This window comes from Athene noctua, chromosome 1, assembly GCF_965140245.1.
Source record: "Athene noctua chromosome 1, bAthNoc1.hap1.1, whole genome shotgun sequence".
NCBI classification, from domain to species: domain Eukaryota; kingdom Metazoa; phylum Chordata; class Aves; order Strigiformes; family Strigidae; genus Athene; species Athene noctua.
This window is the reverse complement of record NC_134037.1, coordinates 52,023,298-52,042,240: the sequence shown is the minus strand read 5'-3', so window position 1 is coordinate 52,042,240 and position 18,943 is coordinate 52,023,298. Positions and strand designations below refer to the sequence as shown.

The 18,943-nt window shown below is 44.6% G+C and overlaps 1 protein-coding gene across 1 annotated transcript; it reads left to right on the top strand.

Annotated features, from left to right (window-relative positions):
• Window positions 1-6,654: 6,654 nt before the first annotated feature.
• On the top strand, window positions 6,655-17,280 carry OSTM1 (osteoclastogenesis associated transmembrane protein 1). The gene is made up of 6 exons (XM_074896122.1): window positions 6,655-7,004; window positions 10,172-10,286; window positions 11,788-11,885; window positions 13,219-13,383; window positions 14,165-14,330; window positions 14,638-17,280. Exons 1-6 carry the CDS (start codon window positions 6,675-6,677, stop codon window positions 14,691-14,693), a joined length of 930 nt encoding a protein of 309 aa, XP_074752223.1. The 5' UTR covers window positions 6,655-6,674; the 3' UTR covers window positions 14,694-17,280.
• The last annotated feature ends 1,663 nt before the right edge of the window (window positions 17,281-18,943 follow it).

The following is an 18,943-nucleotide window of genomic DNA, read 5'->3' as shown; positions in this document are numbered from 1 at the left end:
GCCCCTGGCCCATTTTGGGGCATTGGCTATGGCTGGCTGAAGACGGGTGAGAAGCAGCTGTGGAGAACTTCACCCACCGCACCTCAGGCTGTGTCCCCCCGCCCCTGGTGGTGTCTCTGCTAACTCCTCACCATAATAACCTGAAATTGTGCCAGAGACTCTTTTTTTGCCTTTTTCCCCCCAGAATCAACATAGATAGGGAGTACTGCAGGTAAGATTGAAACTCTGTAGGATAATCAGTCTTTAAATTTTGATACCTTTACTGAAATAACCTGTCATGTTTATCTTATCATCTGTTATGGCTCATCTTGCTGTGATCCTCTACCCAGAGGGGAAAGGAAAAACTTTTACTAGGGAATTATATTTGTAAATAGATCATTTTATACTACTTGGGGTCAAAGGAAGTATCTAGGTACAATGCAAAGAAGAGACATAAAGCAAAGAACTCACCAGGACAGATGTATTTGAAGTGAAGACACCTGTCAGAACGTTCTCCCTTAGCTCAGGTAGTTAGTTCAGATGTTCACATCAGCTCCTGCACCATCATTCCATCATCATGTGTGTGCAGGAGGGAAGGACTCCTGCTTCTGTGGGATTGCTGGGGGGTGTCCTCCACTGATCCGTCTGGGGGGGGGCTGCAATACAAGGAGTGAAACTTGATAGGTGGTACACAAGCAGATCCAATGTCTGCTGAAGCCTGGCCATTCTCTTCCCTTATGAGCAGTGTTTTAGGCCGTGCTTTGGGAACTCGATAAAATTCCGTGGCAAGACAAGTAGCAAGAAACAATCTGTACAAAAGAGAACAGGTTTGGGTTGCTTCATTCTGAAGAGGAGACCAGGACAATACCACACTGACACGAGGGTAACTAAAAGCAGAATTTGGCTCACTGGGTACTTCTGAGCATGGACAGTCATCCACACTCCAGAGAGCTAGAATGTACCTTTCAAACTATTTGTGTTGACCAAGAAGTTATTTGTGGTAATCTCACTATTATTCTGCTTTTAATGTTTCTGCTGTGTTTTAAACATCATTATCTTCAAAAGTCCTTTTTTCTCCACTGCATACTTTTGTTCTTTTTCTATACATTAACTATTTCAATCAGTCTCATCCTGTTTTACTGTCATGAAAGATACCCAGTCTAACAGCTCTTCTTTCATTTCATAACGAATGGCACAATTAAGACTTAATTAGATGCATATGAGTAAGGAAATGGCATGCCACCCAGGACCTTAAATGTGGTATCATTCAATTGCTCAAGTGCAGCATTCTGAAAAAAAAAAACCCCAAACAGAAAAAATCCCCTAAACTTATCTCAAGCTGGATCTTTTCAGACTGGCATGATTGCCTGCTGTCAATTAATTGTTTTCTAGTCATGATTCTAAAAAGATAATGTACCTTTTTTTTTTTTTTCCTTTCCACAGCAAAAATTCTGACAGGTGCACTGAATAAACATTTCTCTGTGCATTGGATGCATAGAGAGTATTATATGCAAACATTCAATATCTAAGCAAAGATCATATGGCATTATCTATGATTTCTCAGGCTATTACACTGTTATACGCTTCCAGAAAATAAAAACCCGTGTATGAAGATGCGAGGTTGTTTTCCATTTTCACAAATGAAATGGTGCTAAACAGAGAAGAGCGCTAGCTGATGGATGGCCTGTCTCGGTGTTCTCTTTATATCTGTTTGGAAACAGGAAAATGATTGCTGGCTTTCTGGCTCACCATCACAGGTCACTTTAGTTCCTTCTGATACCTTAGCCCCAGGGACAGGGCAGTATCCAGGACTCCTCCACCCAGCTCCTTCCGGCTGAAGGTGTCCTGAGTATCCACCAAAGGCTGCAACAACTGTTGGAGTGGGTGGCTATGGAAAAATGCAGATGAGTCCTCGCCAGGTCTCTGGGGACAGTGGTGGTCAGAAAAGTAACCTTTGATCCCTTGAGGATGTTGGGTGGAGGTTCAGCCCCCACTCCAGTGAACCAGCTAGCCATAAGGAGGAGCTGGATGTAGTAGATGGCATCTAACTCTGATTAAACCTTACCGTGACACGGAGGATGTTCACGAATCTCCAAAATGAGAACGTGACTGTTTGGATTGGATGAGCAAATCATCTGCTTCACAATTTGACACATAACTGACCAAGATGAACACATTGCAGATCCTGGTCGAGTTGGCCAGTCAGGCACAGTAAATTCAGTCAACAGCTTTTTGGAAAACTTTGATGCTATTAGTCCTTCCTTGTTGAATAAACCCTGAACTAGCAGAGTGTTTCTGAAAAGGCATTCTGTATGAGGCACTGACAGCCATTTTCTGTAAGTCTAAAATTCCTGAAGTTTTAGTTATTGATAGCAAGTTTCTTGTGCTTATCCAGAGAATGATGTTCCTGAGTTTATCTTCACATTTCAAGTGTCTGACCTTCCTTGATTCCCAAGTAGCCAGTGCAGCATTATTGCTCCCAAGGGCTTGAGGCTGAAGAATGGGATTTGGCATCTGATTGCAAAGCCGCTGATAAATCTTGGGGTTCTTCTGAATTAAAGACTGAAATGATTGTAAATCAACTGCGCTTTTTTTTTTTTTTTTTTTTTCCCCTGACTTGCTATTTTTGCTATTTTGCTCATTCTTTTTGGTTTAGAGCAGATGTAATTCTGTCTTCTTGACCTGAGTGAAAAGGTTTTCATATTCTTTACTATGCACATAGAAAAACAGTGCTGCAATGGGACAGTGCTAAAAGGCACAGTGTCTCAGGCTGGTCAGAAATAGTGCAGCTAGACAAGTGTTTTTCAATCATTTTTAAACAAAGCTCACATAATCTTCTGAAAATAAGAATTGGCTCAGACTGTTGTACAGGATGATTTTCACTTGCAACTAACCAAAAGTGCGTCAACATGTTGATAACTTATTTAACATATTTATTTCCTCACAAGTTCATTTTCTTGGGTGTGATGGGGATGTGTGCATGCCCTTAATTAATTATTGGTGTGCAACTGTCTTCTGGACTGCTTTCTGATGATCTGTGGAGTCTGGAAAACAGTCATTGAATTGGGTAACCCACTGTTAGGCTTTGACATCAGCCATGACCAGCACAGTAAGGAGCCAGTACTGGCCCTTTGAATTAATAGGGACACACAGGACTGTGATGGAGATGGGGAAGAAAAGCTTTCCATAGGCAGGGGATGGTTGTGCAAGGAAGACATAATATGCTGATCCTTTGCTCATGTTGAGCTTTTGCCATCTTTGCAATGAAATTAGTCAAGATTAAAAAATGATTGCCATTTCCACAACCCTAGAGACACCTCTCCGTGGACAACCTTCACATCTCCCTGCTCCTGCTGGCCCCTATTGCAGATGATGAGCAGTCTGTCTCTTGGGCAGCAGTTTCGGCTTGGGAGGAAGAGCCCCTTCTCCTCTTTCCTCCTGCCCTCTGAGGTGCTGTCTGCCTCAGAGTCCCTTCCTGAGGCCATCCCACTCCCCAAGCATCCAGCCTTCCAGACATCCCTGACTCCTTTTCTTCTTTATTCCTCACATTCAGGTTATCACTTCATTTTCTGGCACTGCCTTGACATTTACAGTCTGTCTCTCCTTTTCCAGCCCTTTGGTTGGGCTCCTGAATGGATGACATTATCCAAGACATCATCCTTGGAAGATAACAAGCAAACTTGAGAAAAAGGGTTCAGTTCTTAGCTCACAGTGGTATGAATCAGGAGAAAGAGCACTAAAGGCAACAGGGAGACAAACAGAGGGGAGAATCAGCTTTAAACTGCTCATTTTCCCTGGTTTGTACTGCCATCTCCACAAATCCAATGAGATGGCAGAGGAAATCAATATTCATTTGCTGTGTTCTGTTTCTACACTGTTAAGGTAAAACTCTTCCTTCTGCTGAGTGATACACATTTTTTCCTGTAGTCAGGGCAGGCATTGAAATTCTTGAATGTGTTTTCAGGAATAATTAGGACTATATAACCACACAAGACTTCTGCTATTCTAAGACTTATTTCTAAGATTTGCTGGTCAAGGCCAAATTGTGCTTGCTTTAGTCGTGAGTACAACCCCTTTGATGAGGTTGAGCAAAGAAGGTAATGGCACCACTCATATAAAGAAAACTAACCAAGTTTGCCTGACGGCTGAGTTGTCAGTTAGGGTAAATGCTGTTTTCTGCCTGGTAACAAAATTCATCTGTTATCAGAGAAGAGGCCCATGCCTTCTTCAGGCCCTGTTTCTGAACTACAGCTGAAAAAGTTAGTGACTTTCTAATTTTGCTTTGATTATTGTTTATTATTGATAAAAAGAAGTACTTCATGACATCTTCCTTAGACGTCTGCAGCAATGTGTTTATTAATGCCAGAAATGTTTATATTCCAGTTATGCCTCAGAGATTTTTCTGAAACTCTTAAGCTTTTTAATTTTAACTTTATTTTTTTAACTTTTTATTTTTATATTTATTTTCATTTTTCTTATATTTTTATCTTCCCCCTCTTTTTAAAATTTTCCTTTTTCCTCCCCCCCCCCCCCCCCCCCCCTTCTTTTTCCTTCCCTCCCTTTCCCCAAAACTCGTTTTCCAGACGCAGGAAAAACACATTCTCTCTCAGGAGCATATTTAACTCTCTCAGGACGTGGGAAAATGCGTCCCCCTTGACCCTCGAAGATGAAGACGCAGCTCTGCCCCCGCAGCCGGTCCCTCCCGGTGCCCGTGCAGGCCCACGGGAGGGAGAGCCCCGATGGGGAGGGCTAGCGACTGCTCTGGGACGTCTATTCCACCGCTCCCCGGGGATGCAGATGCTGTCGGGGCGGTGTGGGACACGCCGAGGGCCCTTTCCAGCCCCCCGCGCATCGCCCCTCGGCGGGGCTGTACGCGGGAGCGCTGCTGCCCTCTCCTGGGGGGATGCGGCCAGGCTGTGCCGCCCCTGCCCGCCCGCCGTCCAGCCCCGGGCCGGTGGTGCTGCAGTGCGGGGCCCGCCCCGTGCTCTTGCGCCGGGCAAACGAGGAGGTATGGCCTTGTTCGAGGGTCGCTTCGGGGCGGAAAGTGGCCCCCGTCCCCGTCTCGGGGCCGCGGCTGACGGCGTGGTGCTGCCCAAAAGTTTCTCGGTGTTTAGGCTGCACCCCCGCTAGTGAACTAAACGAGGGGGGGGCATCCTCTGGCCCTGGAGTCACCTGGCCACACGGGTCCAGCTAAGCAGCTTCAGGCGTCCAAGGGTGGTGGCCTTGCCAGATGCGGTCCCCGAACCAGCAGGCGCTGTGTGTGGGGTGTGTGTGTGGATATTGCCGGGCCTCGGCCAAAATCTCTATGAGACCTGCTTGGAGATAAGGCAGCGGGGCTCAGGGAAGGTCTGGCACCCAAACCAGGGCCCTCACTCCTATCATCTTGCAAGTACAAGCGATCTGGTACATTTTTGACCACACTCCATCATTTCTCTGTGTCATACCTGTGACACGGTTTTCATTTGTTTTCATCCATTGTTCTGAAAGCCATTCCTTCAGAGCTGAGGTGTTCAGCCCACTCAGAGCAGTCAGACACTCTCTGTTGGGCGCGCTTTGCCTGCCTGATGGCATCTTTATCATCACCTTTGCTGTCGTGTTTTCACCTGAGAGCACAAATCCATCCCGGACATTGCCATGCTGTGGCATTTACTGCACGAGTGGCACCAGCTAATGCCAGGTGGGCCAGGTGACACGGAGCTGGTGGGCTGGGTACAGCTGGGTGCATGGGGAGCTGCTTCAGGCAGCACTGAACTCCCAGCAGCTGCCACAACCGTCACGCCACTGTCAGCCAGCACTGCCTCCTGCCACCGGTGCCACATACACGTACTGAATCAGCCACAAGAAGCGGATGGGGCCATTCCTGCTTGGCTCTGTTATTCCCAAAGGCACCATGGCAGGGAGTTGCAGGGCTCTGCTCTGCTTCTCTGATGCATGTCTGACCAGAGCACTAAGACACTCAGACTGGGTCAAAAGCCCATTGAAATGGCTGGAAAGGGCCTTAGACGAACAGGACAGGCACGGGGTCAAGGTCCTGCCAGACAGAGGAGGTGTTAGACAGCCTGGCACTGCAGCCCCCCCTGAGGGGGTTACCTGCTGCTGTACTCACTCCTCCTGCTCCAGGAAGAGTTTTCCTTTGGTGACTGGGCCCTTATGCAGAAGCGGCCATGGGAAAGTTTGGGGCCAGGCACCAATAAAGGGCTCCAGCTTGAGATGAAATATGGGGAATACTTTGTCTGCAGAAAGATGTGGTTTGTTCCTCCCTCATCAACTTTTTCCTCTGGTTTGGGGATTTTTTTTCCAATTGTTGCTGTATTTTCAGCATATTTCAAAGTCACAGATACTTTCAAGTCCTCTTTTCGGATGAAGAGAGTGTTACCCGGCTGAAATACACGGCACAGAAACCGCGCTCCCCGAGGAGCGGAGCGGGATGTGTTCCGACTTAGGTACACCCCCCGGGCAGTACAGCCCCCCTGCCCACACCAGGACCCGGGAAGATGTCACGCCACCCCCGCCGCCATCGCTGCCCCCCCGCCGCCGCCGACCCCCCCCCACAGCGCCCCCCGCTTAGGCCACGCCTCCCGCGCCAAGGCCACGCCCCTTTCCCCTCCCCTCCCCGGCCAATGGGCGGCGGTTCCCCGCGGCGGAGGCGGGCCGGTTCCTCGGCGCGGCGCTTCCGGTTCCTCGGCGCGGCCGCCATGGCGCCGCTGGGCTGCCTCCTGCCGCTGCTGCCCGCCCTGGCGCTCGCCCTCCGCCCCGCCGCCGGCGAGATGCGCCGGCCCCTGGCGCTGGAGGCGCTGGGCGAGGCGGAGGAGCTGGCGGAGGAGCTGTGGGGCGCGGGGCTGCCCGGCGACCTGCCCGAGCTGGAGCCCGAGTGCCGCCGCCTCCTGGCCGCCTTCGCGGAGGGCAGCGCGGCGCTGACGGGCTGCCTGGGCCGCCGCGCCCGCCCGGTGCGGCTCTGCCAGGCCTGCCACCGCCACTACCGCCACCTCCTCGCACAGTACGGCAACATCGCCCGCGCCGTCGGGGTGCGTCCGCGGGGCCGGGCGGGCGGGAGAGCGAGGGGGGCTGCGAGGCTGCCCGGGGCGGGGGCCAGCCTGCGGCCCTGCCCGCACCGGTGCCGTGTTGGGGGAACCTGGGCTTTTTCCTTGAGGCTTCCAGTCACATAAGTTCTGTATCAGAACGTAGCTGGGCTGTACGCGGGTGGGTGTGGGGTCCTCGGGAAGGCAGGCGGGTCCCACCTGCTTCGCCCTTCCCTGTGGCGTGACGGCCGGTGTCTCGCCCGGCTCCGCACCTCGGTCCTGCGTGGAGGGTGAGGAGAGGCGGCGTGTGTTAGGCTGGGCCTGGGTGTGGCTGGTGCTGTGACCTGTGACACTAACGTGTTCAGCGGGGCACAGTGTTTTGGGTAAGCGGATCTCGCCTGCGAAGGTCAGTTCCCAGGCAGTAAGCCCCACCAGGCGTGTAAGGTGGTTTAGCAGAGGTTGAGAGTGTTTGTTGGCTGCCTGCTTCTGCCTGGTGTTGTGGCGTGGTCCGTGCAGCCAGCTCCTGGCATGGTTTGGGGCAAGTAGCTCCACCTGCAGAAAAAAGCTTTGCTCCTCGGTGCAGGTGGAAAAACTTGAGTTGTTCTTGCTGATGTAGCAATGGTTAAAGTAGCATTCTGGCTCGCAGGTTGTTGTATAGCACTAATGAGGAACATGGCCAGAGCTTAGTCACGTGGCCCTTCTTGGAAAATTGGTGGTCTCTGAAGCAGTGTCAAGTGATGTATGTCATCTGCAGGGAGTCCTGTCACAGTGTTTGTGGCTCTAAAACTGATGGGAGTGTGTGGCAGCCAACTAAAGTCCTGAGTGTTGGCTGGAGTCTCTGGACCCCACCAGTGGGAAACCTTGACTGAAGCTGGGTCTTCTGTTTACATCCTCCAGACTCTTGATCGTCTTTTTTTTTCATTTTGTAGCGTTAGAGGTGGTTTGTGACTAGTTTTGCATGTCTCATCCAGTTCATCTGTTTGTAATTAGTCCCTGGGATGATATGAGGATGGCAATAGCAGATCTGACCAGAGGACCTTTGTTCTCTGATGATGGCTAGAAGTGGGTGCCCTGGTAAGAGTACAAGCACAGAGCAAATTTTTGGCAGTGTGTCCCCTGGATTGCGCTTCAGTTTTGGGATTTCTGAATCTATTTAGAATTGCCATTGACAAGAAAAATCTGTTGCTCTTGAAGCCCAGGTAAACTTCTGGTGCCACAGTGTCCTGCTGCCAGCCACTTCATAGCTTAGCTATCTGTCATGTGAAGAAGTATTTCTGATTTTGTTTTGTTGTCTGCCTGTTTCCCCTCACCACCCCAGGACTTGTATTGCAAAAACACATGGGTTCTCATTTGATATTTGTCCTCACCAGGGCCATTGGTATTGTGTTTTAGTTTGCAAACCTGTGGTCTGTTTCTCATAGGGAAGCTGTTTCACACCAGTGACTAGGTAATGTGGAAGTGAGAAATTGTGTATGTAATTCTCTTGGGTGTTTTCAGCATGTTGTTTTGGCTAGGATTAGGTTGCCAAACATATCCCAGTACCTAGAATATGTATGAATTCATTGCAGCTGCTGTGCTTATGTACTGGCAGCCTGGGAGGACTGGTCCACTGTGTGGTCTGGAAGAAACATCTGCATTAGTGTTTGGTTTTCCTTCTGTGCATGGATTAACTAGCCAAATAAATAAAGGAGGTGACCTCTTGCAACCTCAGTCAGTGATCACAAGTAATCAGATATTTGATGTTTTTATCTTCGCCATCCTACAATAGTATAGTGCCATGTGAAAGAAGCAGCCAAGTTAAGTTTTGGACATCTCTGAAATGTAAAATCCTCCTCACTAGGCTAATTAAAGAATAAATTAGTCAAACATATTTAAGGGAAAGATAAAGGTTTACTTGATTCAGTTTTAGATTGAAAGTGCTTTTTTGCACTCTTAAGTCCAGCTAGTAAGGAGGTTTCACAGTTAAAGGCTGTCATGAAGCAACCAGAGAGTTTCCTGCATAAAAAACTTTCTTGCGTATCTGTTTGTAAGTTAGTAGAAATGAACGTGGGTGAATATAGGAGTTACCAGATGTGGCAATATTCAACTTCTGCAGTTGAATCTCCAAGGGAAACTTCTTATTTAAAAAATAAACCTGTTTTAACAAAGAGAGGCGGAAGCTGAATCTCTCATAAAGCTCTAAGGAACATGTTTCTCATTAAAGAGATTATTTTCTCGTCTGTCCCACGTCACTTATCAAAGAGGCTTTTGGCAGCTTTGGCAATTTTGAGAAGTGCTTAAGTCAATTTAGCAGCCAGAAACCAGGAGCTAGAGCACAGGAGTCAGCTGACTGGAGGTCATGGTTTTGTATCAGTGATTTTAGGGAGAAAATAAAGCTTTGAAGGAGAAAAACATTCTGAATTCTGATAGGGATACTTCCTGTTTATTCTGTAACTGCTTTCGTAGTTGCTCTGTATTTTTTTTTATGAGCATGGTCCACAGAATAAGCTGCTGTAAGAGTTGGGCCAGTGCCTGCTTTGAGGATGGGGTGTGTTGGGTGGCTTGCTGAGATAGATGAGCTTAGTACCTGTGGCTTGGGGGGACGAGAGCCCAGCCTGGTCGTAGGCTTGGGAGAGTGGCTGCAGGCACTGCTTTGCAGAGGACTGTGTTCCTGGTATTGCTGCAACCGGGGGGCAAGTTTGCTGCTGATAGAGTAGGCTGGTACAGTGTGTTTGGAGGTTTTCTCCTGTTTGTGTTTGTTTTGAGGCCAGTCCACTGGTTCATCTTCAAATATTCCTTCAGTCTAATGAGAATGACCCTGTCTGCCTCTCTGGCTGCAGATGCCTTGGGCTGGCTCCTGGGGCAGCGGCCCAGAAATGGATGACTATGAGCTACCTGGCAGAGAGGGCCCTGTGTCTCTGCCTTTTTTTTTTTTTTTTTTTCATTGGCAGTCATGTATTTTTGACTGCCTTGCATGCAGTCCTAGTAGGTCTTCAGAGGTCATGTGCTCATAGTATGATTTGGAAGATCAAAAGATTTTTATTGTTCTGTCAGTTCTGCTCTGCCTATTCTAGAAATATCGACGTGATGTGTTGTGATTGTTTAGCTGTGCTTGTTTAAAATAGGTTTCAGAATTTTCCCTTTGTATTTTTAACACTTGATTGGGTCTTTTTGTTGTTTCCTCTTTCTTCTAGAATTCTTCTGAGAGCCACAATTGTGCCAAAAGCATCTTGACCTCAGACAGGCTGCAGATAGTTGTGACCCTTTCGGAGTTCTTTAATGAAACCTGGGAGGCAGCCAATTGTGCAAGTATGTGACTTGTTCTGCAGCTTTCATGCTACTACTATGACTTAGCCCCTAAAATTTGCACAGATCAGAACTGTATGTATGTGTTTAAATACAGTCAGTAGATAACACACAAATCCTAAATTAGAGCCACTCCACTGAAGGATACAAGAGCTTTTTGTTCTGTAAGGGATACTGCCAAAATCCGAGGGCACTAGTCTGTCAGAAAACTTAGTTGTTATATAAGTATTTCTTTTAGACTGTTCTTTCAAACTATAGTCTTGCTAGTTTTCTTTGGGTTCTACAGACCTTGCTGGAGAATTTCCTTAGCTTCATTGCGGTTTCTTCTGTTTTTCTCCATCTTCCCATTTTAAAATAAAACTTAGATAAGAAACTTTTCCTTGTTAATGAAGTTGCTAACTCTGGGATGCTTACATGTTGAACAGTATCTGCCTCCACAGCCATGCTTTTGATTTCACTTGATGGGTGGAGGGTGTCCAAGTCTCTGTATCTCACTGACCCCATGCTGATGCTGCTGTGACACGCTTACAGCTCAACTGTGGCTTTTTGCCGTTGCCCTGGTGTGGGAAGTGGGACCCTACACTAATAGGTGTACTACAGCGCAGTGGGAATAGCACCATGGAGTTGAGTGTTAAAGATGCTGGGTTTGCTGCAGAGCCCCTTGAGGGCCCGAAAGAGTTTGTTTTCATTTGTGAGGGATGGAAAGGCAGTACAGGAGGAGCTCTGTGGACTGTGCTTTCCTGCCGTGCTTAGCGTGTGACCTGTGTGCTGCCTGCCCGGTGTCCATCTGAATGCTTGCCCTCAACACTGACAGTGCTTGCTTCTTTCAGGAGATTTTTCTGGGATGTTGACTTGCTCTCACTGTGCTGTTGCTGAAAATCTGAAGTCCCAAACCGCTGTTGTTTTCCAGGGTCTGTCTGGTTAGAGCACCTGAAGTGGGGTGGAATGGATGGAAGCTATAACATGGTAGGGTTAAGCCTATGACAGGGAAGAAAGCCCCACATCTCCCCTCAAAGCTGGTGAAATGGTCAGCTCTTTTCTTAAACAGTGATAACCTACATTCTGATTCTGCTGTTGTGTTCGTGGTCTAGCTGTTTCCTGGATGCTCTCTGTTTCATCTCCACTGCTAGTGCTTCTGCTTTCCCATAATGGCTGTTACTGTTGCTGGGCAAAGCCAGATTTGCAGGGTAGGAAATAAAAGTAATGTCTTGTTTTATCTTAAAGTCCAAAGGTAATTCAGACCCCCTCTTCAGAAAGCTCTTGATGATAGTCTTCATCTTTCACTTAATCAAGGCAAATTAATTCTGAAATATGTTCTCGATGAAGAGTTAGGTCAGCAGGTCTAAGACATCAGTGGCAGGCAGATAAGGAAACCACAGTGTTGACTAGACCTGTCTTTTATAGTCGAGAGCTCTTTTTGCAGGAGTGGAGTGTCTGGGTGGCTTGTCGGCTATGGAAATATTAGAAATTACAATATCCTGATACTTTTCTTTCTTTTTGACAGATTGTTTAAAGAACAGCAGTGAGGGATTATCAAATTCTACTGTAGAGTTCCTGGATTTATTCAATAAATCTCTGACATGTTTTGAACATAACCTTCAGGTATTTATGCTGTGTGTTTAAGAGAAGCACTAAATCCTCTAATTGCTAGCAAAATCTTATTTATGCTGTATAAACCTCAGATACCTGTTAGGCAAATAAACTGCTGGTGAATTTGTGAATTTTAGGCAGATAACGCAATGATCTGTAAAATGCAGATATTTACAGATTGAGAGCTTAAAATTAATTCCAATTGATAGTCACCTTGACTTCATTTTGTATATAATTGCAGTGATACTTCACATCAAAATTTCTGAGTTCACAATAATTGATAATTATATAGTAAGAAACAGCATGTCTGCATGCTGCAGGTCTCTTTTTCTGCCTCTTTGGAGAACTGTTGTCTTTTGACTTAACAATTCAATCTTTAAACACCCTTGTGATAATATAGACTAGTTCAGAAGAACCTGTACCTTAAATCATTGTAACAGTTGTTTTGACTAGTAAAATTATGGATAGACACAGTTTGTCCATATTGAAAAGGCAATGAAATTCACATAGTGAAATAAATGTGGTAATTGTCCTCAAAGAAAGTGCCCTAAATAATCTAAGAAACTGCATGTATTCCATTTTAATCAGAAACTGACCAAGTTCTGGGTTCAATCAGTGGTAAAAATAGAAATGTTGGGTATGAGACAATATCTGAAGAAACTGCCTGCTTTTTAAAATTATTATTAATGATTTATAGGAAATGTGCCTTTATAGGCCTTGGCCAGGAGCAGTGTGGACTGGCCTATTGATCAGTTCAAGTGTCTGAGCTAGAACTTAACCCCGTGGTCGGTGGGTAGCTGATACAGCCATTACTGGGTGGGAATATAGAGAATTTAGAGATTGTACTTTTACTTTCAAGTGTGTTGTCCTGCATTCAGGGGTGGTGAAGGCCACAAATGAAAATGATTACTTACTGTGGCAAAGTCTGTCCCCGTCAGTACAGCTCAGCAGTTACAAAGTTATGTGTTAGGTACAGGCAAATGAACACCAAAACACAGCGTTAAGGAACTTGATCTCTGGCTCCAGAATAACAGTTAATTACTAGTAATTTTTTTTTCTCCTTCTGGCAACTTGTACTTTAAAAATAAGTGTGTTTTTTTTTTTAAAAAAAAGCTGCTAGTTCAGGAAGCAGTTTGAGGTACATAATCTGTGGGAAATTAATCCTGTCCTTAGTGAATTAGAGTTGGTCCCTTTTCCTTCTGCATTCTCATGTGAGTTGTGTGTCTGGGCCTTTACTCAATCTAGGATGCTAGAAATCTGGGTTTTGGCTCAAACTTGAGTCTAGTTTTCAAGGTTTTTTTATAATGCCCTAAAACTCTATGTGAATGCTGTTTTATAACCCTAGGGACAAACCATCTATTTATCACCAAATAACTACACAGAAGTATGTAAAAACTGCAACGAAACCTACAAAAAGTTGAGTGACCTGTATAACAACTTGCAAAGGATGAACAGGCAAGGTGGTGAGTCTGGGCACTCCGCCCACTTGTGTATCGATGTGGAAGATGCAGTAAGTATTTATTAATACTCAACAGGGAAGTCTTTATTAATCTGAGCTATTTGCACTTGCCTTGCTAGGGATTGCCTTTTCCCTTTGTGTGGGGCAGTACAAGTGGCAATGCCTCTGGCAGGCTGATGTCCCGTGGGGGGAAGTTAGCTTGGTGGGGCTGTCCTCTCCTCAGTCAGTGCAGTAGGAGCGTGACTGAAGCTCCCGGTCACCTGAGTGCATTCCAGTTTGAGTAGCTGCACTTTAATTTCTTGTTCTTGTGAAGGGGATGGATTTTTAAAAAAAACTCCACCAACTCTTAATCTTTTGGCTTTTAATGCGAAGCTTTACTGCTATTGTTCTAGCCAGTGTAATAATTGATTCCTTATTACAGCAGCTGTTTCTAGGAGTCCTCAGCATTGGCGACATATGTTTGGAAAAAGCTTTGTTATATTGTGGGTTTTTAAGTGGTTGGGCAAAAGGAGTGCTGTTGAAAGTATGGGATTAGCCCTGTCCCCACAGGCTGTCAGTGAGTTTTCTGGGAAATAGGCATGTGGCAATGTCTACAGTGTATCTGAGTGTGTTTTTGAAACTTGTGAAAATTTTGATGTGAAATCTTGGCTCTGTTTCAATTGTCTGTTTGTATATTTCCAGGGATTTGCTGGCTTTTGGGGGGAGATCTGTTAAAGTGTTGTTTTCTGAGGTCATGTTTGAACACTTGAATGTCTTGAGGCCTGAGTGTGCCATGCTGCACAGCAGAAATGGATGTGCTCACTTTCACGGCTTGCTTATGTTTCTCTTTTAGATGAACATCACTCGGAAGCTTTGGAGCAGGACTTTCAACTGCTCAGTTCCCTGCAGTGATACAGTCCCGGTGATTGCAGTTTCATCCTTTATTCTCTTCCTACCTATTGTTTTTTATCTTAGTAGCTTCCTTCACTCAAAGCAGAAGAAACGGATACTCATTTTGCGTAAGTGATGGTGCTGGCATTTCACTGTTAGAGTTGGGTGGTGCCAGGGACTCGCTTGGCTCTTGTGGGAGAAGGGGCCCAGCCAGATCTGCCTGCAGCTGTGCTGACGGCGCTAATAGCGACTATTAGTCTGCTGCTGTCCCCTCAAGAAGGGTAGTAAAGAGCTTCAGCCATATCTTTTCATTAAAGTTTCTGGACGTGAACAGAAAGCTGTTTGCAAGTCTGTGTCGGATAAATAGAGGGAGTGGAGAGACTAGTTTTGTGGAATTCTTTGTGTTTAATTTTCATATAATTTTTCCCTTTCTAGCCAAGCGCATCCAGTCAAATGCCAGTCTTGTGAACATCCAAGAAAAATACAGCTGAGCTACAAAACAAAACCTGAGAACTGCTGCTGGTATACAGTGGGTACAATTGTGTTGGAATGAGGCCGGCACAAAAGAGGAGTTAATTATGGTTTAGTGTAATGATACAGAGAAACACAAGTTAAACAAAATGCTGTCTGACTTCTAAGCAAGGATATTAACAAACATGACAAGGCAGGGCTGTGTGACACTGTATGGACTCTGGTTTTGAAAAATCTGTGGTGTTTTGTTTTTTTTTTATAATCTCGAGCTAAAGCTGGTGTTTTTCTGTTTCTAAGCTTTTGTACTTTTCATCAATAGAATAACTGCGCTTTCCTTGCATGGTATTTTTTCATATTTATCGTATTTGTTTCACAGAAACCTGAGATTCTGAATCTTTTTGAGGTGGTTTTCATAGACAAAACTTGAAATAGTATTAGATGTTCCTTCTTGAAATGTTATGTTTAATTCCACATAATACTCAGTGTTGCCATACTTGAGATGGACAGGAAACCTTTAAAAAAGAAAAAGTTCTCATCTTTCCTATGCTACTCCAAAGTCAGGATATCTGTTGGGGAAAAAAAAAAAGAATAAGGCAAAGAGCATGAAATATTCAGAGAAAGTGCTAATATATAATGTCCAAAGCCAGCAACAAATGCAACAGAACTGCCAGTACTAGACTTAAACAGTAATCATTGATGACTACAGTATTCAGTTCTCAGAAACAGGCAATGTATTTAGTCATTTGCACACTCTAACCACTAAAATAATTGCTTTTCAAATGTTACATTTTCAGAGGCTTATTTTAGAAGTCTACTTGGGTAATTGGATGCTTCACTGTTTGTCTACTGTGTTATTTCCTTTCTGTTTTAATTATAAAGATGGCTGTTTTTTTGGTTTTTTTGTGGGTAAGTGGGGTAAAGTCAAGTCACTGGAGGTGCTGAATTTCCTGGTCTAGAGCTTGCTATGGCTTAATATGCAGGAACTTTGTTGGGGAAAAGTTACCTTTACCAGATAATGTGTTTTACTGGTAAATGAACCAGAGGGGTCTCTAACTTAAGAACTGTCCTGAAGGACAGTGAAGATACTGTGTTTGGGATTGATGACTTTCAAGAAATAGTATTAAAAAATTGGGCCTGTAAAATAGATGTATAGAAACAAATTCAAGCTTGCAGGATTCCAAAGCTGATGGAGAAGTTAATACAATAACTGTGGGACTGGATAGCGCTACTTCAGGTTGTGGGCACAATTCAACGGCTGCGGCGGTACCGGCAGTTCAGTTTGGTTATGCTAGTCCTGATTCGGGAGAGTGGTGGGGTTGAAATGATTTATAGCTGTACTTGAGGTTAATGAATGCCAGAGTCTTTGCTCCCATTTTAAAATTTCTTTTCTAACCTTGAGGTGAAAATGAATGACCATTACAGCTGAAAAATGAAATTTCTCTTGCAGTTTGTGTGTCTGATGTCTGTCAAAAAACTCCATGAAGCAGTTTTATGTATTCGACTTGCTTTGGAGCCTACAATGTTAAATTTTCCCTCTGCACTAAGGCTCAAATAAATATATCACAGTGTCACAAAACAGTCTTAAAGCTCTTCAAGTCATTGGTTTTTCTTGTTTTTTTTTGTGGGTATTTTTGAGTTAGGACATACTGTTGGTTCTAAAGTCAAGGTGACAGTATGTTTAATAGTAAGTAAAATATGTTAGCAGTTGGTCCCACCCATATGATTGCCTCTTTGTGTTTTATCAGTAAGAAGTATTTATCTCCCTCTGTTAAACATGTGAATTACTAGGTCAACAGTTTGTTCTAGATAGTTTACAACCATAACGTAAAACTCTGTTTTTCTTGCTTATTACATAAAGTTACCTTTTTTGCGGCTGGGAAAGGCGTGCTGCCTTTAAAAAAAAAAAAATTATTTTTTTATATCTATTATTCTTAAACTTCAACTTTCTGGGACTTATTTAGCTGCCTGCTCTAATAGCATTACATTGATTTGGGACATCATATGATTGAGAGCTGTTCAAAGCAATCTTTCATTTGTGCAGATAAAGCCAGTTTGTATGCGCAGCATTTCAGAATGACAGCTTTTATACTGTAAGCAGTGGCTTTTTGAGCACATTCATGTTAAGTAGGTCTGAAAGTCATTACTTTTGGATATGGTGGTTAAGCACTTTAAAAAAAAAAAAAAAAAAATCAGCTTTTCTTATTTTCCTGGCTGCTAAGCCAAACGGAAATACTCATGTGACTTTTGTTGGGTTTTATTTTAAAGCAGCAGTAAAGTTTACACTTGAGATTTTTAATATTGCATCTACTATTTTCTCCTTTTTTTTCCCACCAAAATTTGTACTACTAACTTTCTTTACACAGTGTTATATTTTTGGTAGGATATTTCATGTATAAATTGATGGAATTCTCTTTATACTCTGTTTCCTAGAGAAATGTGGAAGCACATAGATTGTGTTGAAGGAGAACTAGAATTCTTTTTGCTGCTAGTCTTTCATTTTGGTTTATTTTTTGCCTTTTTGGTATTATATGTACTAAATAGGATGAACTTTGAAATACTAGTTGTTTGTATCTTTTTGTGCAAATAAAGATTTCTTACTGTGGGGTAGCACTTTGATTTGTGTTTATACTTCCTAGGAAACCTCTAAACACGGAAAGTCAGCTCTAATAAAGATTGTCAATAAACAAGGAACAGTGTGGTTACTTAATTGCTTCATTTGTAGTAGTTTTATACTCCTGCTGTTCTGGGTTTATGTTCAGAAGCACCTGCTTATTATTCCTCATTATGCCATTTGCAGGAAAACAGCATTGGAAGGATGTTTCCAGAGCAGTGCTGTACTGAATTACAGAACAAATGAACTGCAACTGCTGAGAGAAGGTGGAGTTTCAGCTCACTCAGAGCCTACTGAAGTATAGGCAGAGGCTCCTGTTTAGTTGCAATGGAGTTTCCTGGATGGGTGTGTGTGAGTAAGGCTAGTGAGGAATAACTTGCAGTCTTTGTGGAGAGGCTTTTAGTTGCCTGCACTGGCCACTCTTTCAGCTTCAGCAGGCACTGTGTTGGATTGCTGTTGAGCTGGATGATTTCTTTAAAAATGGCAGTGCGGTGCCTCACCATGGAGAGAGCTGGGTGTCTGACCTGATGGTAGTAGCCTTGTACGCTAGTGGTTGGATGTGGATATCTCAATGGTGAGTTTAAATCTCAGGGCATCACTTGCAAGGGGCTTCCGGGAAGGCTGGGAGAGTTATAATGCCAGTGTGTGAGGTGCGGCTTCAGCTGGGAAACTGGGAATGGTTCTGCTTGCCTGATTGTGCTGGAGAGGGACTTGAATGGGAGTAAGCACAGGAGAAAGGCAAGTGAGGAGAGCAGGGGATTTACCCAGTGAGTGGAGTAGAGGCTAAGAGAGTAATTGAGGGTGGAAATGGGGGTCTGTAAGCACACTGGGAACAAAGTGTTTTGGAGGGAGAGGCTGCTAAAGTTCACAGGTGATTGAAAGGCTGTGAGTAAAGAGGGTACAAACGGGGCCTTGATTGCAGCTGAACTGGGAAGGGGAGGCTCTGGCTTCTTGGTGGAGGTGAGGTTGGGGACTGGTAGCAGGGAGACGGAGCAGCTGAGCCCAGGTCCCCTTCTGGTGTGTGATGGGACTCACGTGGGCTGACTGCGCAGGTTGGGAATGAGAGCAGGTAGTGGGGTGGCAACAGGGACTTGCTTCCGAGTTACTTAAAAGCAACAGTTTTCTTCTGGGAGGACACCTGAATTGGGTGGTGCTGTGGGTGGTGTTGAAGTAATCCTGGGTCAAAGGCTCTTTACAAAACTCCCAAGTTGAGTGAGGACTCCCGTTTAGCACTAAACAAGGTACTTTTTCTTGAAAACAAACCAAAAATAGTAGGGGTTTTTGTGCAATGGCTACTTTTTTCCATCTTTATTAAATGCCTGCTACAATCACAAAATGGCTTCAGTTTCCTACTGTTTTGTTTCTGGTGCTTACTGTCCAGTTAATCAAGTACCATCAAATCTTCTTGCAGTTCTGCTAATTTATATGTTAGTTTTCATGCCCTGAATGTAGAGTTTCTCTGGAATGAGAAGCTGTGTGATTAGCAAAGTCACTGCACTCCTAATCAGAATGTATGGGTAACTTACCAATTTTTGTTCATGTTTTATTGTGAATTTTCCTTCTGGGACTGGTGTAAGCATTTTTAGCTTGATCTTGATGCCCTTTCTATTATTTTTTCTAGTGTAAAAAGTTATACATTGGAAGAGTGGAGCCAATAAA